We start from the raw sequence: 26121 nt of genomic DNA on the forward strand, positions 1-26121 counted from the left end.
ACTGTTTTCCCTTCCTCGATTATCCAAGGCTCCGGGCCCCTTGGCGTTTTTCATCCATTTTCCCCAAAGTTGACAGAGCTGAGCGGAAGTTATCCGATGATTACTAGTTTAAGATCTGAGGCCCCAGGCTGCATAATAAGAGAGGCGGTGGCCCAGTGGATCAGAACCCCACAGCGTGATACACACTCTCTCCTTAAAAAACTTCACCGATCAAGCTAAAGACTAACTTTCGAGAATCAGTCTGCCTTGGGACTTGCAAATCCCGGGGAATGCCAGGGCTCTGTGTCTAAACATATGAGCTCTCATGCTCCCCGGAGGGATTGGAATGCCCACCACAAGATGACCAATGGAGAAATGCTTTTGGAGAGACTGCGACTACAGTCAGGCCCATAGTGGTGAGTTTGGGGGCGGCTTTTCTGTTCATGTTGGGAAAGTTGGCACAGAAAATGCTTATTGGTCCCTCGTGAGAGGTTCACTTGGAAGAAAACACATTTCTTTAGAGGATCATGTTTCCCCAACGTAACAATCTTGGGTCCCTGGATTTTTCTTTCCTAGAGCAATTCATGATGCTGAGTCTACTCCTGGTTCCTACTAGAGTTTTGCGGGGTGGGGAGAGGGGAAACTCGTTCCAGTAGACATTTTATCTTCTGGTCTTGTAGGCCTATTGCTGAATTCTGTATTTTAATTCTTTTAGGAACCAAATCCAGAGATGACCAGTCCCAGGTTTTTCTAGGGAAGAGCTGCTCTGAACATCTTGGATTTAGGTGGGGGGATTCTGGTACTTTCCTCTGCTGAATGTTTCAGTCTGGGATGTGCCCCCTGAGCACCCGGGAGTGAGCACACTGAGCCGAATGGGGCCAGGGCAGACATTCAGGGAGGGCCTGACACCTTCAAGTATCGCCCTAGCCACAAGGGCAGGGACTAACAATTTCCCCCACTCCAGGGTCATTTTCTCCCTCCCAACACACCCATCACTGCCGTATCATTCATTCTTTCATTCAATCGTATTTATTGAGCGCTTACTGTGTGCAGAGTACTGTACTAAGCGCTGGGAAGTACAAGTCGGTAACATATAGAGACGGTCCCTACCCAACAACGGGTTCACAGTCTAGAAGGGGGAGATAGACAACAAAACAAAACATGTAGACAGGTGTCAAAATCGACAGAACAAATAGAATTAAAGCTATATGCACATCATTGACAAAATAAATAGTAAATATGTACAAGTAATAGAGTAATAAATCTGTACAAATATATATATACAGGTGCTGCGGGGAGGGGAAGGAGGTAGGTATCACATCACTATGGTTTAGCCCGAGCTCCCAGGCATGTTATGTACACTCCCAGAAGACAGGGATAACGTCTATCAACTCTGTAATAATAATAATAATAATTGTGATATTCGTTAAGCGCTTACTATGTGCCAGACACGTGCTAAGCACTGGGGTAGATACAAGATAATTGAGTTGGACACAGTTCTTTTCCCACCGAGGGCTTCCAGTCTTAATCCCCATTGTACAGATGAGGGAAGTGAGGTATGGAGAAGGGAAGTGACTTACCCAAGGTCACAAAGCAGGTAAGAGGCGGAGCAGGAATTAGAACCCAGGTCCTCTGACTCCCACGCTCATGCTGGGCCACGCAGCTTCTCGCCTATTATACCGTACTCTCTCAAGTGCTTAATAAGGAGCTATCAACTAAGTGATCAATAAATCTGACCAATTGACTCATCAATCCCTTGTCCATGCTGAGGTTTGGTGCTCTGGAACCAGTGCTAATGCTAGACTAATATTAGAGAAGCAGCGTGGCTCAGTGGAAAGAGCCCGGGCTTTGGAGTCCGAGGTCAGGGGTTCAAATCCCAGCTCTGCCAGCTCTGCCAGCTGTGCAACTTTGGGCAAGTCACTTCACTTCTCTGGGCCACAGTTCCCTCATCTGTAAAATGGGGATTAAGACTGTGAGCCCTCCATGGGACAACCTGATCACCTTGTACCTCCTCAGCACTTAGAACAGTGCTTTGCACACAGTAAGCGCTTAATAAATGCCATCATCATTATTAAAGTTGCTTACACTACTCATAATGACTGCTGAGATTTGTCAATATCAATACTCCATTAGCTGCCAGACTACTTTTCGCTTTGGGAGAAATTATTTGGGTCAGGTTTAAGCTCCTTTCAACTCATAAATTGAGGGGTGTAGAACCTTCCCAACTGCCCAGGACCATCAATTGGCTGTGTCAAGTCACTAGCCAGGGTCACTCATTGAGTGACTGAGAACCAGCTCCAGACAATGGTGTCCCTCGTTTCACTGGAACTTAGGAAGGAGAGGTTTTCTGGAGCCAACTCAGCTCTCCCCAGGTTTTCTCAAAATGAAGGAAGATGGACCCACCACAAATAGAAAGGTTGCCTAATGACTGATTTGCTCTCATCTTTCTAGCCCCTCAAAACAGTTGTATGCCATTTCAGTAGGTCACCAAGGTCCTGTTGGAAAGTGGTGGAATTTGCATAGCCACGTTGGAAGGCTGTTTCTGGCAAGCAAATAAGGCTCCCATTGTCAAAGACTGCGTCTTGGTCCTTTAAAGCAAGAAGCTGCTTACTGCAGCAGACACCTTTCAGGTCAGGTCTGAGGCTCCTAAAACCTGCCTAAAACCCAAGAGCTGAACACGGTGGGCGGGAGGACTAGATTTGTCATGTTGTCCCTAGAAGGTCCCCTAACTCTGCCATTGTGAGCCATCCGAAACGTGTAGAGGAGAGGCACGTTTGGGACCGACAGGCCATCTGGATACACCACAAATGTTTCCTATTTGAATCGGTTGCTACTAGAGTGGGATTTTCCCGGAACGAGAGGTTCTTCAGGAATACAACTTCCATAGTGGTGTTGCACTATGTAAACCGCTTAAGCACAGAAAGTTTGAGCAGGTTCTCAGTTCCAAAGCCTGCAGGATGCTCTCCTCCCCGGTACTCTGATTTGCCAGAGCAGAGGCGCCGGGAGTAACTGAACCATAATCCTGGACTTCCTACCCCTAAGGCCTTCGGCCAGGCCCCCACAACAAATCTCTCTCTCTGTCTCTCACACTCAACCTCCGGAACTGTTCTGGATGGCCTTTCCCATGCCGCGAATATCACCCCCGGAAACATAGCCTGGATGGAAAACCCCCAGTTAACGGTTTGGGCCTCTGGTGATTTGGCTCCGAAAATTGCTGATTTTAAGAGTTCTTTGTACAAACTGGGAAGAAAAAAAAAATTTGTAAAGCGGAAAACGTGCTCCCAGATTTTCTGCTCAAGTAGCACGAGGGAAAGAAAACTGACATTGTAACTGGAGAAACTGAACTTTCATGGCTTACTAACTCAAGATAAGCATGAAATGCAATAGCAAACTGAGTAATTAGTTAATGTGTGTGAAGCCCCTTAAAGAGGAAAAACACTAAACATTGTGATTATGGGAACGGATATAATGGTACAGCTGTGTCCAATAATTAATTTTACTCAACAGCCTTCATTGTTCTCAGTGACGGATTCTTTTCCAGTTAGCCTGCGAGCGTTGCCGGTGCCCAGCTCTACGTGGTCGCATGTGGAATGGTTTTTGAAGCCACCCTGAAACTCCCATTACCCAAATTTGCAATCACTGAATTAGGCATATTCCCGTAAATCAATGTTCCAGCTGAGAAAGTACAGAGGTCTGTAGTTGAGAACTTAAGCAAGGCATTTTCTAAACCTTTAAAGAGGTTGGCCTTAACCTTAAAAGGGAAAAATCTAGAGAATCTGAGTCCAGGCCAGGGATCGATACTGATCCGTGGTATGGATTTGGATTTCATCATCAAATGTGGCCATTAATCCAGCTCCTGGAAAGGCGTGGGTTATCAATCAATCCATCGTATTTATTGAGCGCTTACCGTGTGCAGAGCACCATACTGAATGCGTGCGAGAGCACAATGTACAATGATACAGCAGACGCCTTCCCTGCGCACAGCGAGTTTACAGTCTAGAGGATTATCCCTCTTTCCTATGCGTTATATTTTATAGACATGGGCAACTGGCCCACCACTGGGATTTTCCACTTCTGCATTAAATGAGGCTCTGAGACAGTTTTGTAGAATTTACTAGTGCTGTTCTTGACCTCTGGGAGGTCAGAACGATTTGAACCGAAAATGAACCAAACTGAGGATGGTTGTTAAGGAGGGCAACCATCACGCTGCTGCTGCTCGCAGCATTCTTTGCCGCTGCTGACAGAGACAGGCTCTGGCGTGCCCCAAGATGTCACAACCTATTTCATCATCATCAATCGTATTTATTGAGCGCTTACTATGTGCAGAGCACTGTACTAAGCGCTTGGGAAGTACAAATTGGCCACATATAGAGACAGTCCCTACCCAACAGTGGGCTCACAGTCTATTTATTTATTTATTTTACCTGTACACATTTATTCTATTTATTTTATTTTGTTAACATGTTTGGTTTTGTTGTCTGTCTCCCCCTTCTAGACTGTGAGTCCGCTGTTGGGTAGGGACCGTCTCTATATGTTGCCAACTTGTACTTCCCAAGCGCTTAGTACAGTGCTCTGCACACAGTAAGCGCTCACTACGATTGATTGATTGAATGAATGAATGAATGAACAACCTATACCCCTCCTTTGCCTTGCAACTTGCTTGCTGTATGATTTTGGGCATGTCACCTAACTTCTCTGTGCCTCGGCTTCCTCATCTGTCAAATGGGGATTCGATACCTGTTCTGTCTCCTCTTTAGACTGTGAGCCTCGTGTGGGGCAGGGACTGTGTCCAACCTGATTATCTTTTCTCTACCCCAGCGCTTAGTACGGTGCTTGGCACACAGTGAGCACTTCACAAAGACCACATTTACTTTTTATTATTACATCCACCTCTAGCATAAGGCTTTGTTCTTGCTACTCACGGCTACTCCAACGCATCAAATGCTGTAAAGTTGAAACGCTACACTCCGGCAGACGCAGAGGCAGGGAAGCCTAGCAACATTAGGCTTCCACCCCCACAACTGCTTCTTCCCATGCTGAACAGACTCATCTGGTGCAAAGAACGTTCCCTGATGCTTCCTTCATGTCCTAACCAAATCGTGCTGTGAAAACACGTGTTTCACCAGGGCTGGCTGGAAGAAGCACCCGCCAGGGAGTCAGAAGGACCTGAGTTCTAATCCCGGCTGCGCCACTCGTCTGCTGGGTGAGCTTGGGCACTTGAATTTCTCTGTGCCCGTTCCCTCAGAAAAATGGGGATGAAGACTGCAAGTCCCCTGTGAGACATGGACTGTGTTCATCGTGATTAGCTTGTATCTCTCCCGGCATCTCTCTACCATAAAAAAAAAAAAGGCTGAATTAGTTAGTGGTGAGCAGCTGTTGTTGAGCATTTTATTTTGCTCAGTGCACTTGTTTAAAGTTTTCTTAGTGGGACTGTTCTGGTGAAATGGCAAGTATTATGTCCTGGCTCTAAGGTCCACCTGATGACAATGCTTACCACTTCTCTCATGCTATGTGGCCCCATGATTTAAGAGATCAAAGACCGTTCATCAAGTTTAAGGTCCCTAAAGGGCTCTGATCAAATACGTTAGCCATAGGCTTCTGCAGACTGCAGGACTGTAAGCTCGTTGTGGGCAGGGAGTGCCACTGTTCATTTCGTATTGCGCTTTCCCAAGCACTTAGTACAGTGTTCTGCACACAGTAAGAGCTCAATAAATACGACTGAAGGAATGAAATAAACCAAAATGTGAATCATTATATATAGCTTCCACTGGAGGTGACCCAGAAAAAAAACTCTGTCATCTAGTTCCTTCTGCCTCCAGATCCCAGGGCCCTGCAAACTTCACGATATTCTGTTTTCACAGTGTGCAAATCTCCTTCGAGGTCAAATGCACCAAAATAGGCAAATTAATCTACATCGACAGTGCCACTTGAACTAAGAAAAATAACTAACTTTTCTCTAGAGACTTGGGGGGATTGCTATTGAAAGCGAGAAAGGGTAAAACATGTCCTGGCTCATATCTACTTAGTAATAATATCTATTTAAGGAATACACAAACCAGTGGACCAACTTGGCAACTAGTTGCCAAGCTTTTGGGAGTGGGGAGGGGAGAAAGGAGGAGGGTTTGGTCTCTTGATGCCCAGAGTAGTTGAGGGAAATAATGATAAAGTCCCCGGGGCCAGAATTGCTCAGCAGCTCGAGAGGCCAACTAAAGAGCCTGGGCTTGGGAGTCAGACGTCATGGGTTCTAATCCCGGCTCCGCCACTTATCAGCTGTGTGACTTTGGGCAAGTCACTAACTTCTCGGTGCCTCAGTTCCCTCTTCTGTAAAATGAGGATTAAAAGTGTGAGCCCCACGTGGGACAACCTGGTTACCTTGTATCTACCCCAGTGCTTAGAACAGTGCTTGGCACATAGAAAGCGCTTAACAAATACCATCAGCGCTTAGAACAGTGCTCAGTGCTTAGAACAGTGCTTTGCACAGAGTAAGCTCTTAATATATGCTATCATTTTTATTATTATTATTAGGAAGCTGTCTTGCCTCTGTAAAACTCTTCCCCAAATGTCTAAAGCCCTACATGAGGCAAAAACTAAACACGCATTAACCTTGCCTACAATGTTTCATTCAGTTGTATTTACTGAGTGCTTACTGTATGCACAGCACTGTACTAAGCGCTTGGGAGAGTACAGTACAACGATAAACAGACACATTCCCTGCCCATAGCGAGCTTAGAACCTACTTTCTCCCTGGTGGGTGAGATTGATTTTCATCATCTCTCAGCCCCCGCAAAACCTACAAGCATTGAAGACAATGCCCTCCTAGGAAAACCAAGTGAGCCTCCTCCCTCACACTGAAAAATATCAAGCAAATGAACAGCTGACAAAACTCCAAAAAAGCAGGCAGGCTTCCCAAAACTCGGCTTTCGCTTCCCAAAATGCCTGTCTCCAGCCTTAATTGTTTATGACAGACACCTTAGGCAACGGGATGAATGTCCAGTACAGTTATTCCTTGGTCAGAACATCTTAAAAGTCTTCAGGCACCCATTTTTTCCAGGTGCTCCCTACTTTTACCGGGCAGGTAATTACTCAGGAGATAGGCTAGTAAATCAATAACTTTAATTTACGTCATTGTTAAGGGTTATTTCTCTGGGGTCAATCCAGTTGCTGTGCAATGTTTGCCAGTATGTGGAAGAACAGGGAGCACTGCAATGTACCACGGGGTCTAGACTCCTTGAACAAATGCTGGAAGTGGGGAGGAAAGGGAAGAGATGAGGAGAGGACCAAAGGTTGTGGGCTAGGGAAAGTTTTGAAGGAGGGTGGAGTTTTTTTCTTGAAACAAAGACAGATACAAAAGCTGAGTTACAAAAATGCTGACAATTGGAGATAAGAGACTGTTCTTATCAGTAGCATATGAATGCATCATTAATTTTCTCCAGCAAGAAAGACATTAATGCACTGTTTCTTCCTTCCATTTCTGCCTTCAGGCTCCCATGTTTTGAAAAGGTACCAACTGCAAATATTTTGGCCTGGGGTATGAGCAACTCATAGGGGGCAATGGAACATGATGGAAACAGGAAATTGGGACTGAGTGGGGAGGAAAGCACTTTTCTTTCAAGCAGGATACAAGAATAAAAATGTATTCAAAAAAAAAAGGAAGAAAAAGAAAAAAAGAAACTGCTCCTTGCTCACTGGGGTGTAGGAAAAAGTGAATGGAAATCAAAACAGGAGAACCAGCTTGGTTAATTTCATTAAAATAAAATGCTCCTCACAGTCTTTTTAGCACCAAATTTGAACGTGGTCTTGGTGCACTGCCCGGAGATAATTCACCGTAGGATCAAATGCTTCCAAACTCTGACTTTAATAAAAAAAAAACCCACCATCTATTCCTGCAGTGATTTGACCGGGGGAGAACTCTATCCCACACTACAAACATCAAAATTGTCATCTTACTTCTCCATTTCTTAATGTCGTGATGGTTCCTCTCGCTACTGCCATCCGGAATAATGTTTCTGTTGCCTGAAAGTAAAAGAGCCATCGTTAGTTATTTAGGCTCAAAGCTGTACTTGCACAAAAAGTCATACATGCCTTCTGAAAACAAATGGAAAAAAAAATGATAACCTTGGGCCCTTATAGACACCTGATTTAAGAAGCAGTGTGGCCTAGTAGAAAGAGGCCAGGCCTTGGGAGTCAAGAGGACCTGGGTTCTGATCCCACCTCAGCCTCTTGTCTGCTATATGACTTTGGGCAAGTCACTTCATATCTCTGTGCCTTAGTTACTCATCTGTAAAATGGGAATTAAGACCGTGAGCCCTGCGACACAGGGACTGTATCCAAACTAGTCATCTTGCATCTACCCAGGGCTTAGTATAGTGTTTAACAAATACTATTTTTCTTTAAAAAGGCAGCACACAAACAACTCCACAAGGGCTTGGCAACCATGACTCCAGGAGGCACTTGGAGATCCCATTTTAATGCAAGTAAAACAGCGTTTTCCATTCCTTTGCGAAAGGGTTTTTTCTGAAATTGTTTTATGGTTACTAGGTTGATAGCCAAATGCCGAAAGGAGAAATTCCTTTCCGAATTTCCATTACGAGAGGTTGAACGATTGCTTGGTGTGAATAGTCGGTCGGATGGCTTCCGAGCCAGGTTTGGGAAACGTTATTTGCTCTGACAAATGTGGGTGGAGGTTCGCTTCTTTTTTTTCCTTCCCTCCCTTGAACGAAAGGAGGTGGGACCATGTGGATGGAGCTTGCCAACCCAAACCTGCACATGCCAAGCGAGGACACTGCCTTGAAAGTGCAGGTGTCCAGTCGCAGAACACCACAGTTCACAAGACCATGTCCCTGGTAGCTACAGGGGTCTCGATCCATCAATTAATCATATTTACTAAGCACTTACGGTGCTCCCCAACTGTGCACTCCCAACAAACACTCCCACGTCTCTTGGATGAAACAATGGTACTGAGCGTTTCCTGAGAGCAGAACACTGTACTAAGTGCTTAGGAAAGTACAACTACAATACAGTTGGTGATCCCTGCCCACAAAGAACTTAGAGTCTAGGGGGAGGCAGAAGTTAAAAATACATTAGCAATAGAACAAATAGTAGAGTAATATTGTCAGGGAGATGTCCCTGATGAACCCCACATTACGGAGAGGGCAGCGGGGTGCTGAGCGTTTCCATAGCTGTGGTACATGCCCACAACCATTTTAACCCCTCCAGATGGAAGCGAAAAACGCTGTTGTTGGGAGAAGGCAGTGTGGTCTTGCAGACAGAGCAAGGGCTTGGCAGTCAGAAGGACCTGGGTTCTCAACCTGGCTCTTCTATGTGAATTTGGGCACGTCACTTAACTTCTCTGTGCTTCAGTTACCTCATCTGTAAAATGGGGATGAAGGCTGGGAGCCCCACGTGGGACGTGGACTGTGTCCAGCCTGATTAGCTTGTATCTACCCTGGGGCTTAGTAGAGTGCCTGGTACATAGTAAGAGCTTAACAAGTACCGCTAAAAAAAAAAATAAAAAAACTGAAAGCGTGTGTTGTGGCATCACCAGGGCTATGGCATGCAGAACTCCAATCTTTAGAGTTGGTGAGGGGAATCCTGTGCAGTGCGCAGTTCATAGTGGAGTCGTGATAAATTACCCACATGGTTAGGAACCCCAAATAAAACTGCTACGATTAAACTCAGGATCTATTTCCATCTTGAGTGTGTCAATCATCCAGGCATACAAAGCTAGATGTAGCACCGCTCACATCCCAACTCGTTCAATAGGACAAGGTATCAAACAACACCAAAGGTTTAATCTCGGGAAAAAGAAAAACCCAAACAGATGGTCTTATGACTCTCCACCCTTAGAAAAAAGGATAACTTCTTCACTCTGCAAAATGACTTGGTGATATATCACTTCTCTTCCTAGATTTTTCCCCAGAATTTAAGTCACTTTTAATTCCTACTTTTGTAAGAAAATGTGAGTTTTTAAGTGTGTGTGTTTTGAAGAAGGTGAAATGTATCAATTCCAGAGTTCTGGACTTCAGAATCTATTAGCTCACTTACACTGACAACAATCCATGGCAATTTCAAGATCTTAATTGGTCATCCCGACCCTCTCCAAAGCTAAGGGATTGCAAGAAGCTCTCTCAGCCTTTTGTATCCATGGGAATTGATTTCTTTCATCAGCTCTTCCCACCAGTGTTTTTGGGATGTTGGGACTGCAATGCTCTTATCCCGGCTAAGCTTCCTTTGTTCCCATTCAAAAGCCCGGAGGTGGGCAACTTTCTTTTCAACATCTACTAGGAAGCCCTCTCATCTGACACCCAAGTACTCACACCAAAACTCCCAGATGGCAAATCCATTCAGAGACAAGGATAAATTCTCAGCAATTACAAATCTGGCGCCATTGAGTTCTCAATTCGAGCACCACCCTCTTCATGGGTTGAATGCTGCTCGAAACATTCATGCGATCAGCAAAATTCCACCCCCTGATTCAAAGTGGGGAACTAAAAAGGCAGGTCCTGGAGCCACTAGCAGAAAATCAGCTCCCAAAACAACGATCGTTTTCTGGAATCAAAAGGGAAGGTGGGCAACAAGAAGCGGCATTATTTTTGGAAAATGACAACATTGTCATTGGATTACCAGGTCAGCGGATTCTTGTTCAAGGCATGACGACGCGGACTGAAAAAAATAAGGAATTCTTTCATTTTAAAATTGGCCTATTCAGATTTATGATGAAGCAACTCCTGCTATTTAGAAACTCTCAACTGGTTTCATTCATGAAATAAAAATGTAAAAATAAAATTTACCTCCAAAAATAAAGATCTAACCACTTGGCATACCCTTTTAGTCTGAAACTCCGATGTTAATGTCTCCGTACCATTACAGAAAATTAACATGCAACAGCAATGTATATTCCAAATGAAAGAAAACTGCCCGCAATTATCACACTAGAATTTTATTTTATAGAAAGACATATTAAAGAATCACCTCATAGAGACGTGTTCCCTACAAATATATTCCTTGCCAGAATACATTATTCAGTTTAGGGTAAACTCCCATATTTTATTTTTCCTTCACTGATAACTCAGTGAGCTAAACTCACGACAACAAGAAAAGAACTATTTGTATTTATGTCATCACAGCTACTCAGATGTAATATTGAGATTACCCCCTCAATAGCTGAAGCAGCCAGAAAGAAAAATATAATTAGTTTGCAAACTGAAATTCAGTTTAGTCTCAATTGTCCACGGACTGGGCAGGCAGTAATGGCTGGATAATCCTAAACCATTTATATTGGACTGTGGAATGCATTTCTGAGCTTAGGTGGACTCTAACACATTATTTCCAACTGTACCAAATAAACAGCAATCAAGCAGGTGGTACTGATACAACCGACTTGAGAAGCAGTGTGGCCTAATAGGGCTGGAAGTCAAAAGCACCCGTCTCCGCCTCTTGTCTGCTGTGTGACCTTGGGCAAGTTGCATAACTTCTCTGTGGCTCAATTACATCACCTGTTAAATGGGAATTTAATTTAGTGGGTCACTCACTGAATCCAACCTGATTCCCCAGGGCTGGCACATAGTAAACGCTTAACAAACACCACTAAAAAAAAAAAAAGAAATAAGTCCACTCCCAAACAGAACACTTCACTCAGTGGACTTCCCTCCTGACAGCCCAGCTCCTGTCCTAAAATCAAATTATAGGATGGTAGTATCTTCTAGTGGACATGTGTAGAATTTCTTCCGAAGGTCCTGCGATCCTTCAGAGGAAAAAAAAAAATCAAATACACCCACACACAGAAGAAACCAATGAGCTTTTCTGGTTTATTTTTTTATTGTTGCTGTTCTGACTCATCCGCCGTCCAAGGCTGGCTGAGTGCTGTGTTAGTTTGTATAAAAAGTCGCACTCCCTTACATGAAGCAATTTCCTTAAGTGCTCAAAAATCCCTCCTACCTTCCTGTCAGCAGTCATGGTAGAGGAAAGGGAAAGGGTGAGGTACGAATGAGGGCAGAACAGAGCACAAGAGAGGCCCATGCTGCTTGTCTTTATGCCTGCTCTAATAATAATCATTATAAAACCATCTGATATAATATTATTTTATGATATTCATTAAGCACGTACAGTGTCAAGCACTGCTCTAACCGCTGGGGTGGATACCAGTTATTCAGGTTGGACGCAGTCCCTGTCCCACATGGGGCTTACAGTCTAAGTTAGAGGAAGGAGAGGAATTTAAAACCCATTTGACAGATGAGGGAACCGAGGCTCAGAGAAGTTAAGTAAATTGCCCAAGGTCACTCAGCAGGCAACTGGCAAAGCTGGAACTAGAACCCAGGTACTCTGGCCAGGCTGCTACTGGAGAAGCAGCGTTGCTCAATGGAAAGAGCCCGGGCTTTGGAGTCAGAGGTCACGGGTTCAAATCCCGGCTCCGCCAACTGTCAGCTGTGTGACTCTGGGCAAGTCACTTCACTTCTCTGTTCCTCCGTGACCTCATCTGTAAAATGGGGATTAAGACTGTGAGCCCCCCGTGGGGCAACCTGATCACTTTGTAATCTCCCCAGTGCTTAGAACAGTGCTTTGCACATAGTAAGCACTTAATAAATGCCATCATTATTATTATTATTACTATTACTAGCCGAGTGGAGTAGCTCTTCACCCAGATCATAGAAAAGTATCTGAACTCACCTGCAGATATTTCTTCAAAGGGTCTGGCCCTTCTCAAATCCTCTCCACCCCCAACCCCAAGGCATCCTTTATAACTGTTTTCCTTGTAGTCAACCTTTTGAGAAGCCCCTCCTCTGGGAGGAAATGTCTTCTTGCCGACAATAATATATCAGGCAAAAATGCTGAGCAGGCTTACAAAGCGGCGAAATAAGACCCTGCACGTGAAGTACCAAGGGGTTTCTCTGTTTCCCACCCCACCTTCATGAACCGAACAGCGGGGAAGTTAATATCATCATTGAATCATTTCTTCTCCTGCACAAGTTGTCCTTCTTTGAAAAGGCGGATAGGCGCTTTATATCAGAAGTCCTTTAGTAAATCACTAAAGATCATTTATGAGTCAAAACAGTTAAATGGATTCGAAAGTCAAAAACTAATTACCTGTTCTTGAACAACTATAGTTTTAACTCTGCTTGGGAAGCACCGTGGCCTAGTAGAAAGAGGACGGAGATGGGAGCCAAGTTTGGGGCAGGGAATTGTCCAGAAGGCAGCAGGAAGAGTCTACCATGAGATGGGCAACCTTGCGCTGAAAATGTTGGCGGGACAACGGCTCGCTTTATCCCACCACTGCAAGTGGTTTATTGACTGACCAGAAGGTGACAACACCCGTCCAGCTACGCCCATACTTCCTTCATCATCAATCGTATTTATTGAGCGCTTACTGTGTGCAGAGCACTGTACTAAGCGCTTGGGAAGTACAAATTGGCAACATATAGAGACAGTCCCTACCCAACAGTGGGCTCACAGTCTAAAAGGGGGAGACAAAACCAAACATACTAACAAAATAAAATAAACAGAATAGATATGTACAAGCAAAATAAATAAATAAATGAGTAATAAATATGTACAAACATCTATACATATATACAGGTGCTGTGGGGAAGGGAAGGAGGTAAGATGGGGGGGATGGAGAGGGGGACGAGGGGGAGAGGAAGGAAGGGGCTCAGTCTGGGAAGGCCTCCTTTCTTACAGGGAAAAGGGTCAGGAGCTGGACAGAGTGACCGAGCTGAAGAACGGCCCTCTGTGGATACAAGACAGGCCTGGGAGTCTGAAGGTCATGGGTTCTAATCCCGGCTCTGCCACATGTCTGCTGCGTGACCCTGGGCAAGTCACTTCATTTCTCTGTGCCTCCATTACCTCGTCTGTAAAATGTGGATTGAGCCTGTGAGCCCCACGTGAGACATGGACTGTGTCCACCCCGATTTGCTTATATCCTGCCCACAGTGCTTGGCACATAGTAAGCACTTAATCATCATCACAATAATAATTATTATTAACTCGCTTAACGATGATTGGATGTATACTCACCAACTAAGCTACAGTGGGCCAAACTGTGGTTTAAAAAAACATTAGTTTTAATAATGGGCAAGAATCCTGCATCAGAATATTTTGAAGGAAACTCACCTTTCCATGTGCTTTGAGTCTGTCCTTCCAGAATTTCGCACAGCCAAGATTGTGGCGATAATAATAATAATAATGGTACTTGTTAAGTGCTTACTATGTACCAAGGACTGTACTAAGCGCTGGGGTGAATGCAAATTTATCAGGTTGGACACAGTCCCTGTCCCGCATGGGGCTCACAGTCTTAATCCCCATTTTACGGATGAGGTAACTGAGGCCCAGGGAAGTAAAGCGAAGTGGCGGAGCCGGGATTAGAACTCATGACCTCCTTAATTCCAGGCCCATGCTCTATCCACTAGGCCTCGCTGATCTCCAAGTCCCTGTCTTTCCAATTTACACACTGTGAAAAGTTTGAGAGTGGTTTCAGAGTGCGTAACTCCCTACCCTGTGCTTTGCATACTTCCTGAAAGAAATGTGCCCTGCCGTACCAAGGAAACCACAAGCGGACAGTGCTTGAAATGGAATGCCCCTGCTTCGTAACTACCGGCCTGAGACCCGCTTCTGAGCAAACAACCATCCCCTTCACACCCCGGAAAAATCAACTGCTGGTTTGCCTGCGGCCAAAGCACTGTTTTCCCGGAGAATCTGAAGCACGTGGTTGACCAGAGTGTGAATGAGCTGGGTGGGCCCCACTGGGGAGTGGTCCAATAATGTCTAAGACCTAGCAGGCTTAATTTGTTAACTTACTTTAAACCCTACTGGTTAACCTCTAATGAACGGTTAATGAAGTAGACTGTTGGGCTGGTTTGTTTTTGTTCCTGTTGTGATCTGAATTCATTTAATCCGGGAGAAATACAGGCATTACATAGAGAAGCGGGAAGGGGTGTGGGGAGGGGACTGCTTGGTGGCTTCAGAGATACTCTACTGAGAACGCTGCTTCTGTTTAGAGTAGTGGGTTGCTAAGTTATCCAGGAATTTCAAATGTAAGCACATGGTTTGAATAGGGACTCCAAATTGATAGCAGCCTGCCTCCAAAAGAAATGTGTTTTTATAAATCTAGGTTCTGCCATGTTCTATGTGATGTGACATGACAGAATAATGTTCTACGCTATGTCCCGTTTTACCTCTCTGAACGTTATACGATTTAAAGATAATAAGGCAGTATTTTCTACCATAAGGCCCAAATACTAGGAACGAGGGCCGGGGTCTGGTCTAATAGAAAAAGACGGCATTAGGGAAGCCTGAATTATAGCCCTTTACTCTGCAGTGCCAATGGGCAAATTGGTTCTCTTTTAGCTTTCTCAACTGAAAGATGAGGCTGAGGAATGCCGGAAAAAAACTGGCAATCTGGGCAATGTACTTTCAGATCCATGGCAGAGAAATGGGTTCCATAAGTTCAGAGTATCAAGAGGTCCGTTGCCACTGTATTGGTATAAACAAAAAAATATGCAGTAAAAGAAGTGGAAGAAAAATCTAAAGTAAAAACCCCTCTGTCCGGGAATAAAAAGTGATCTATGTACACTTCCTTTTTTTTTTCTCCATATAAATTGACTTTTGTCTGATTCTTCATTGTCAATATTCAGAGTCAGAACCATTCACCATATGGAGCTGAGCTCTCTTTCCTGAAAGTGAATGAAATTTTGATCAAATAAGCGAAATGTATCCAGCCAAAGTTGAGAATGGAGGAAGCGGCAGCCTTAAACCACAAGACATCTGCTCCTTTCTCTTGTTTGCAAATCTTGGCTTTCACTTTTGGGTTCAAGCTCTGACCCATAAAAATGGGGAAAGATTTCATCTTTCACAAACCAAACCCACAGCATTAAGTTACTGAAAACATTGCCTCATACAAATCTCTTTCAATTACCCTTCGGAGCGACATGAAGTTTTCAATAAGCCGTATTTAATGTTCGCTTCTATCCTGCCCCCGCAAGCATACGCATCGCATATGTGTACGGCGAAGTTTAAGTGATCAAATAATTTTACAAAGTATCTGACATAAATATGCATTGCCCATTGGGCCACCGCATCAGCAAGGGAGCCTGGAGACCAGGGGGAAGGGGAGGGAGGGAAAGAGAAAGGGGAAGAAATTATTTCCCTGGATGCAAGGATGATTGACTGAACTGAACAAGGGCAAAGAGGAGAGATCTCCAAGGGAAAGCTGTTTCCATGGCTTCATTTCTGTTCCAAAATCCCAGCAAAGTTAGAACCATATAAAATGGCAATCAGCCTTTTCGGCTCCAAAGTTACTCGTAGTGTTCCTTCCTCTTTTGGACGAGATTCAGACGGACCGAGGCCATTTCTATTAAAGTCGATTCATCCAGTTATCAAGAGACAAGGACTTGAATCAGGTGGTCAGAAGTGCATAAGGATATCCATCCTATGGGGTCGTGGGATGTATGAATTGCAAGAACTTGCAAATGCTTTGGGATGTTGCCTCAGTTTGTAACCAACCGATACAAATTAACATTGGATGTGAAATGGAATAGACAAACAGATATCTTTTAAGCTTATGATTTAATAATCTAGTCCTAGAGCATAAGGCTCCAAGTATTTGCTGGAAACACGCAGACCTTTCAGTCAAGTCTCAAGGAGCGTATTACAGCCAGGGTTTTGCCCTCTCACTACCCCCTGACAAGCAGAATTCCAGGCAGCAAGATTTAAGTCAGCAAAATTCTAGGGTTTGGGAATGGCTTTCTGTTGCTCCAAGGCCTCATGGTTTTCAAGGATTCCAGGAACAAATTCTACCTTTTAAAACACTGGGTGAAGCGTAATTTGAAAGCAGCGCTTGTATAACACAAGGGATCATTCCAAGACTCTCGTGTTTTAAAGAAGGAACAAATATTGACTTAAACTTCCAAATCAAAGCACTGCTGCCGGGTGTAACTGGGACACTGGCAGACAACACACTCAGGGAACTGAAGGGCCCCAAAGGCCTAACTGTATCGGTGATTTGTTGGGGTCCCTGGATAAGAGAGGTGTCATTCTGGGGAGCTGATCTGGTCGGGGCTAATAATGGGATTCATCAGTTCCCTGGAAACACGGAGAAAACTGGACGACTTGAGTGAGTGACCATCAACAGCCCTGCAGCGCTGTCTCATGACACAAAAACGGAAAGTCGTTTTTCTACACTGCTTGGCTTTGATGGGCTGGAGGAGAAGAACTGGCTGTGTTGTGTTTCAAAATTATTTTTGATGACTTTAACGGTTTTAATTTACCGGGTACTCCAAGACCACAATAATGGGCCCGAAATTTACTCCCCGTGCCAAAATTTACTGCTTTCTAGCAATCTGGGCCTTTGAGGGAGAAACCGTAATCCTTACATAGGCATTTATGTACCTCACAGCTTTCTAGTAGCTTGTCAGTGATGGCTTCTCTCAAAGTGCCGAATTTAAGCCAGCGCGTGCACTTCGGGATGGGGAAAATCCTGCTCAGTGTAAAGGCAAACATTCACAGAAAAGACACACCAACCAGAGAATTTAAAAAGAAAAAACATCGACTTTTCACGCTAGAGGTGACGGTAGAAGGGCCAAAGTGAGTTAACTGTGGTGTCGGAGCCGTGCTTACTAAGTGCCAAGAACTGTGGAGGGAAAGGTGAGGGAAAGGTATCGGCAAGACAAATCAGACACGGTCTCTGTCCCACAAGGGGGTCGCAATGAAGGTCAGGGAGATGGATGAAGACAACGGTAACAGTAGACCGCAACAGAGTGGACAGAGACTTCAGATTGGTCAACGAACGGTATTTATCGAGTGCTTACTGTGTGCAGAGCGCTGAACTAAGCGCTTGGGAAAGTACGATACAATGATGAAACAGAGTTGACAGATATGTTCCCTGAAAACAACACGCTTCTAGCCTAGAGATGGGGCAGACATTAATATAACTAAAAATAAATTACAGATATGTACAGTAGTACTGTGAGACTGGGGTGGGGGGGTTCAGCATGATGCAGAAGGAGTAGGAGACGAGGAAAGGCCAAAGAAGTTAAAGAAGGCTCTTGGAGGAGATATGCCTTCAATAAGGCTTTGAAGGGAGGGGAAAGTAATTGTCTGTCGGATATGAAGAGGGAAGGCATTCCAGGCCAGAGGCGGGGTGTGGGTGCGAGGTCGGTGGTGAGGATAGACAAGATCATGTGGGAGCACAGGGAATTTAACCTTTACAGTGGCAGCAGGATGAAAGGATCACATGGGTTAGGTGCTGAAACAAGAGTTTGCCTCAACAGACCATCTAAACCCCTTCCCTCCCCTTCCCCACCACCGAGACACCTCCCTGATTGACGTGAATCAAAACCGGTGGAAAAAAAAAATAGTCCCGGTTAAAGACTTGACTTGTAACTGTTTTTGGGGTTTTTTTTAAAAAAAAGGTTAAACTACTAGCCACTCAATACTTACATCTCAAGTTTCACAGAGTCAACCTATTTAGGGACGGCGTAATTGCCCCTTCGATCCCGGCCCCCTTTGGCTCAAACTGAAGTAAAAGCCTCAGATAGAGTTTCCTCAGATTTTCCAGGCTTCTGAAAAAGCCACGCTGTATATTTTGGGTTCGCTTTCAAGAGCCGCCACGTGATTGCCGGTGGTGAGAACGAAGCGTAGCCAGAGCTTCAGAGCTGCAAACCGCCCAGCTCCTTGAACCTGAACGGGAGTTGCGAGGACTGGCTCCCTGCTTGGGGGAGGAGGGCGGCGGGGGCTCGGAACCAAACCTCTCCTGTCCCAAACGTGTCCTGGCCGGGCTGGGGCCAACAGGCTGCTTCCCCGGACCGTGGCGGGCAAAAGAAAAGCTGCTTTCGATGCTGGTTGGCCCCTTCCGACCTTAGCCCCCCGCTACTTCTGCTAGGCCACGACCTATGTGAGATATCTGATCACTACACACAGTGTTAAGAAAGAGCTCCGTTACCAACATCGTGGTTATCCCCATCGATGTCTCAATATCATCATCATCATCAATCGTATTTATTGAGCGCTTACTATGTGCAGAGCACTGTACTAAGCTCTTGGGAAGTACAAATTGGCAACACATAGAGACAGTCCCTACCCAACAGTGGGCTCACAGTCTAAAAGGGGGAGACAGAGAACAAAACCAAACATACCAACAAAATAAAATAAATAGGATAGATATGTACAAGTAAAATAGGGCTGAGTCTGTAACCCGGTTAGCTGCGGTGGCCAAATGAACCCACACCTCCAGCTGTTCCGTCTGATTCCTCACCCTCCTCGAGCCTGCCGACTGTGTCCTGCGTCCGTCCGGAGTGGTCTATCCCGCCATTCCCAGCTGGATACCTGGGGTCTAGCTCCCATCAGCTCAAGGACGGTCATTTGGGCCTCAGTTTTGCTTCCATGGCAACTGCTTTTACAGTTGGGTTGGATGGAGGCAATGAAAAACAGCACGGCCTAACGGACACAGTACGGACCTGGGAATCAGAAGGACCAGGGTTATAATCCCGGCTCAAATGCTTATCTGCTGTGTGACCTTGGGCAAGTCATTTCACTTCTCTGTGCCTCAGTTACTTCATCTGAAAAATGGGAATTAATACCGTTTGCCCCATGTGGGACTATGTCCAACATGATTAGCCTGTATCTACTCCATCATCATCATCATCATCAATCGTATTTATTGAGCGCTTACTATGTGCAGAGCACTGTACTAAGCGCTTGGGAAGTACAAATTGGCAACATATAGAGACAGTCCCTACCCAACAGTGGGCTCACAGTCTAAAAGGGGGAGACAGAGAACAAAACCAAACATACTAACAAAATAAAATAAATAGAATAGCTATGTACAAGTAAAATAAATAAATAAATAAAGTAATAAATATGTACAAACATTTATACATATATACAGGTGCTGTGGGGCTTATACAGGTACTCCAGGGCTTAGTACAGTGCCTGGCACATATTGAGTGCTTACCAAATATGACTTAAAAGAAAGAATGAAAAGTAAAGGTTTCGGAGAAAAAGAAGCTGGAAACCCTGCACCACCAATGCAATAAAATCGAAGGGAATCTTAACCGTGTTTGCTGAATGTAGACTTAGACTGGGTTTCCAAACTGACTTACCAATTAAAACGTTGGTTTTGAATAGTTTTCCTCTCTATCAATGTTTTGATTGAAGAGCATAATCGCATAGGTTATGCATACATTAATACGGCTCTGATGAGACATTTGCTAGCCCACCCCCTGAAATAAACACACCTTTGTCCAAAACCCTGCACTCCTCATCAGATAGGAGTTAAGCTTGTCTAGACAGAATGCAGGCATTTTATAAACTCCCTCCGACAAACATGTGCCCAGCATTCTGTTTCCAATTACTCAATAGGAAGACGGCAGAATGATTGTACAAGAGTCACATGTTTAAACAATAAAACTCAGTAAGCGAGTGAACTGTAACTGTGACCCAAACAACATTAGATCATCCCACTTGTTGTTTTGAGCACTACGATCATTACCGGCGTGAAAAACTTCATCTGGCTTACTCTTATTAACTGAATTTGAAAGAAAATCAGCTAATTAGCTGACATGGAAGCTAACCTTCATGAAGAGAAGACTTGTTTCTCTTCCAGGGAGATTTTCTATTTGAAAACAGTTTGGCTCTGGCACATAAAATGAAGTCATCCTCTGGAGCAACGTTGCCGGGGCGGGAGACGTATTAAAAGTGAATCTCGTATAATCTGAAGGGGATCTACCGAGGTGAACTAGAGCTTGCTAAAACAAAAACAGGCATCCTTGATTCAGCCACGTAAGACCACTATCCCCTTTGTCATTCCTTTCCTCTTAGGGGCTGTGAAAGTATTTGCGGTGCTCTGGGTTGAGGAGCAGAGAAACGAAGTTTCCAAGGGCGCACAGCTGGACAGATCATTAAATCCAGTGTAGGAGGCTGAGGAAGCCGAGTAATTCCATTGGAATCTACATATGCTTCACCTAGGGCTAATACTGCCGATGCCAGCTGTCCGAGGAATACAGACAAGCAACTTATTCCAGATAAGCTCCTTGTGGGCAGGGAACGGGGTCTACCAACTCTATTAATAATAATAATAATGATGGCATTTATTAAGCGCTTACTATGTGCAAAGCACTGTTCTAAGCGCTGAGGAGGTTACAAGGTGGTCAGGTTGTCCCACTGGGGGCTCACAGTCTTAATCCCCATTTTACAAATGAGGTAACTGAGGCACAGAGAAGTTGTGATTTGCCCCAAGTTACACAGCTGACAGTTGGGGGAGCAAGGATTTGAACCCATGACCTCTGACTCCAAAGCCTGTGCTCTTTCTACTGAGCCACGCTGTTTCTCATATTATACTGTAAACTCTCCCAAGCACTTCGTATAGTGCTCCGCACACGGTGAGCACTCAATAAATCTGATCAACTGGTTTGATCAGGAAGGATGGTGGTGGAAGACAGCTTAGTCAGGAGAGCAGATACTTTGGAAGGCCCTGTTGTAAGCAACAGACCTCAAAAACTGGTCAATCGCATTTATTAAGTGCTTATTGTGCACACAGCACTGTACTAAGCGCTTGGGAGAGTATGACAGAACAATATAACAGACGCATTCCCTGCCCACAACGACCGTACAGTCGAGAGGACCGTAAGCCAAAGAGGACTGTAAACCAAGGCCCAAGAGTCCGATCCCCCGGTTCCTTAACGAAAGAGGGGGCTCAGCTGCAGACATGTGGGGGGTCCTTCAGTGCCGACGTCCCCCGTCAGAAGGGGGTTGCAAGCTTGTCGTGGGAAGGGAATGTGTCTGTATTATTGTAGTGTACTCGCCCAGGAGCTCAGTACAGTGCTGAGCACACAGTAAGTGCTCAATATACACGATTAACTGACTGGTTAGAAAAACACCAAGTGTTTCCGGGCCGATGTCCTATTGCCCTCAACTCCCTGGCCTGACTTCTCAGCACCCCGTCACAAATCTTGGGTTTCTCTGAGGTGGGACAGCCACCCACCCAGAGGTGAGGTTCCCAAATCACCGGGGACAATTTGCACTTATTCTGGGACTTTCTCTGGCTCAAGATCATCTCCCTCCGAATTGGTTCCCAAAGGCCCGCGTCTCCCAGGGTGACGGGAGGCTGGTTTGGTGGGCTCAGTGCATCGTCGACCTTCACGGAAACCCTCTGTTCCTTTCCGGACCCCGGACTCCAGGATCACCCCTTTGGGGCTGATGGTCTTCGAGGCGGGGGCTGCGGGGGGACAGTAAAACCAGGGAGGCCCGTGACAGGGATCTGAAATGCCAGGGGCCACAGACTTGGGGGGCGGAAATCACGCTTGGACCCCGGAGGAACTAGCCGAGGACCCCAAAAGAACGGGGCCCGGGCTCCTTCACCATAATTGCAGAAAAGACGTTCTGGAATCTGGCCCTTTTCCGGCTTTGTCTGCTCTAATTGCACAATGCCAAACGTTAGCCTCAGACACCAAACTAAAATTTAACAACCTTGTAAAACAGTCTAGATATTGAATTCTCCGTCAGCTTGCCTTGTCGCTGGTTTAAAGGAAGTCGACGGGAGTTGGGCAGCAGCCAAACCTGTTCAGTAAGTGTAGTTTTACTGGCCTGTGACTCTTAATAGATTGTAAATGAACTTACACTTTGGGGGCTACAATTCTATGTGTTCTTTTTTTTTAAAAAAAGGAGGGGATAGATTCCGATTCTTCCTCTCTTTGCCCAATGCACAATTTCACGCCATTTCCTGTTTTAGCTTCCCTCTGCCACTACATTTATTTGCATCATAAATTACTCTAATACAGTTTAGTGCTCATACATAAATTTTACAAACACCACATACAGTACATACTCCGATTTAATAATTAAAAACAGCTCTCCTCAAATGTAATGCTTCCTTTCTATTTCTGCCCACAGTAATTCTGCCACACAGACTATTTGACGGGACTGTATTTTATGAGCATTGTTTTTTTCCCCCCCGAATACGCCAACTAAAAACTCTGAAGGCCTCTAAAAACATAGCAACTTTAACACCTTTTTTTAATTGTACAAAGAGGCCCTTTCATTAGTTAAAGTACGGGAAAACAGACTGATAAGAAATAACGATAGAAACACAAATTCCCACAGTGACGGACTTTTGCTGTTTGTCGAATTACTTTTGAGGACAAACAACTGTCTGTCAGCAAAAGGGAGGGATAACATACATGTTTACAGAAATTTATCCTAATGACCCTCAAAAACCCCCACTTACTTTCAAAAACTGCATTTAAAGAAATCTACTCAGTCAAGTGTCTAGCACAATGCACTGTCCAATCAGTCGATCGTATTTATTAAGTGCTTACTGCATGCTGAGCACTGTACTAAGTGCTTGGTATGCTATAACATGCTATAACAACATACCAGACACATTCCCTGCCCACAGTGTATTTACAATCTAGAAGGAGAGGCAGAAATTTAAAGAAATAAATAAAATAGGATATGTAAGTAAGTGTTGTGGGGTTGAGGGAGGGGTGAATAAGGTGGCAAATCCAAGTGCAAGGGCAACCCCCAAGGGAGTGGAAGAATAAAGCTGGGTCAAAGGAAACACTGCAGAAGAGCGTCATGCAATTGTGAGATATCATTGAAAAAATGTACCCAACTTCAGAGTATTCACTGTACAAACATCATTGTATTTAGTGTGTCATTTGAAGAAATAAAGGATATCAATCTGGAGAACAGGAATTCATAACTAGCCATTTGGAAAACGATGCATGCATTCCCAGTATAACACTTTGAACATCAGTAGGACCCAAGGAACCGGCAAATTGTCATGACAGCCTACTAGAGAAATTATTTTAGTTTTTATTTAGCCATGAGGCTTTGTACAGGCATGCTGTATTTCATAAAATTAACGGCCACTGAAGGGAAAAGAGTGATTCACGGCATCATGATGTTACCTCCTGTTTGCTGCAGGAGAGGGAAGATGGCACGGACACCCCAAGGCTCTGGCCCAAGGGATACAATTCCTAATGTTTACGTTAACATTCAATCTCATCACTATCATTTAATACATTTCGACATTTCTGCTTCTAATCCAATCAGCCAAGTGCAACAAAGTTTCACTACGCTCGTGGACCACTGGTAAATTTACCAGAAGAAACCTTATGCTTCTGAAATCCTTCCCCCCGCCACCCAATGCTTCGCTGTGAACCCAGATTCAACATCTCACAGTACCGAGGAGAGCTATTCTGGTGATTTTTTAAAAATCAACTTTATTAGAGCAGCTTAAGTTAGATGTGAACTGAAATGAGCTTCACGTAATTCAATTTCAATTTTCTAATATCTGGAACTTATTAGCTTTGGGAAAGTTTCAAGAGGGCCACCCAGTAATAAACACAAAATAATTTGTGTCTGCTGTCTTGTTTGTGATAATTTTTTATTGCTACCTCAATTTCAGATGTCACAGTAATGACTTCCACATTCTGATTATAATGTGAATTGAAAGCATATGTTAAAGATGCCCAGGCCCATCCAAAAGAAAAAAAAATCAGTGAAAGTTTTCTTATTTTAAACTTCATATAGCTTAGTTTGTATGTTTTAACGATGACTGGGTGAACTATGTTTTAGTTTCCTATCTGGAAAATTTTTTTTTCTACTTCAATCAAAATTGAAGGTATGTAGGAGCACAAAACAAATAAACTCAAATATTACTGAGTGGAGAAAAAAGGCCTCAAAACCATCATGAAATTGCTCTTGACTCTTCAAGGGTATGAAACTCCACAAAATTATTTTTTTAACCTGTAGCATAGCCTTCCTATTTTTCAAATGGCTTTGTGATAAAATGAGCTGATGATTATATCAAATATGGGAGCAGCAGCGTGGGAGGCCAAAAGCCACCGTAAACTGCTTGCAATGTCAGGAGGAAAGGCTGCTTTTTGTTTGCTTGTTTTTTTAAAAAAGCATCCTTTCTTTTAAAACGCAACAAAGAGCAAAAGTGAACTAGGAGACACTGACAACCCAAGCCAGTGACCTAACCCGCCTTGTCCTTTATCTAACTGCAAGATGATCCTTAAAAAATAAGTTGCAAAGTCAGACTTACCCATAGGTCTTTTGAACTTTAAATCTGGGTCTCGCTTCAGGTTGCTTTGTGTCCCGATGACAGAAGAAATGTGAGCCTGTCATATCCGACAGACAATTACTCTCTCCTCCATCAAAGCCTTACCCAACTCCTCCAAGAAGCCTTCCTTAAGCCCTCTCTTCCTTTTCATCCACTCCCTTCTGCATTCCCCTGACTTGCTCCCTTTATTCATCTCCCTGCCCAGCCCCACGGCACTTATGCACATAGCCGCAATTTATTTATTTATATTAATGCCTGTCTCCCCGTCTAGTCTGTAAGCTTGTAGTGGGCAGGGAATGGGTCTGTTATATTATCATACCATACTCTTTCAAGTGCTTATTACCAGTGATCTGCATACAGTAAAACGCTCAGTAAATACATTTGATTGACTGATCAAGTGTCTACCTATGTCACTTCCATGTCACTGTCATGGATGCTTCAGCATTCTACTCAGGTACCCCATCGGGCAGTGATTTTCCCCAATTCTGGGCCCTTCCAGAGAGCCAGCTGACCCCCCAAGACCTGTGCACCACTGTCAAGATCAATCGCCCAAAAAAGCTTACGTCTGTGGAAACCGAATTAATGGGCACACAAGGAAGATCTTCACTGGGTCGTTCCCAGAGGACGAGAATGTGTAACAGAGTCTACAGAACAAGGATTCGTGAAAATCCACTTGACCAGATGGAGATACTTCTAGTCTTTTCTTTTTTTCTCCAAAATAACAGCAATAATAATCGAGGTATTGATTGAGTGCATCCAATGTGCCACGGGCTGAGTTTAACGCTGGGGCGGCTGCCAAGATAATCACATTGTACACGGCCCCTGTCGCACACGGGGCTCACAGTCTAAGAGGTGGGGAGAGTGGGAGTCTTACACCCATTTTACGGAAGAGGAAACTGAGGCACAGAGAGGTTAAGTGACTGGCCCATGGTTCCACAGCAGGGCAGGGGCAGGGATGGGGATTAGAACCTGGGTTTCCTGACTCCCAGTCCTGTAGTCTTTCCACCAAGCTATTATGCTTCCTCCTCTGGAATTTTAGCTCACTGTGGGCAGTGAACGTGTCTACCAACTCTGCTATATTGTTT

General features: G+C 44.5%; 1 protein-coding gene across 1 annotated transcript in view; it reads right to left on the minus strand.

The window, feature by feature from the left end:
- TMEM135 (transmembrane protein 135) overlaps nt 1-26121 on the minus strand; it is a 195058-nt gene that overhangs the window by 101252 nt on the left and 67685 nt on the right. The window contains exon 5 of the mRNA XM_038761867.1: nt 7927-7992. Within this exon, the coding sequence (XP_038617795.1) occupies nt 7927-7992 (66 nt within the window). The remainder of the gene's footprint in view (nt 1-7926; nt 7993-26121) is intronic.

The sequence above is a fragment of the Tachyglossus aculeatus genome, chromosome 20 (assembly GCF_015852505.1).
Source record: "Tachyglossus aculeatus isolate mTacAcu1 chromosome 20, mTacAcu1.pri, whole genome shotgun sequence".
Taxonomy (NCBI): domain Eukaryota; kingdom Metazoa; phylum Chordata; class Mammalia; order Monotremata; family Tachyglossidae; genus Tachyglossus; species Tachyglossus aculeatus.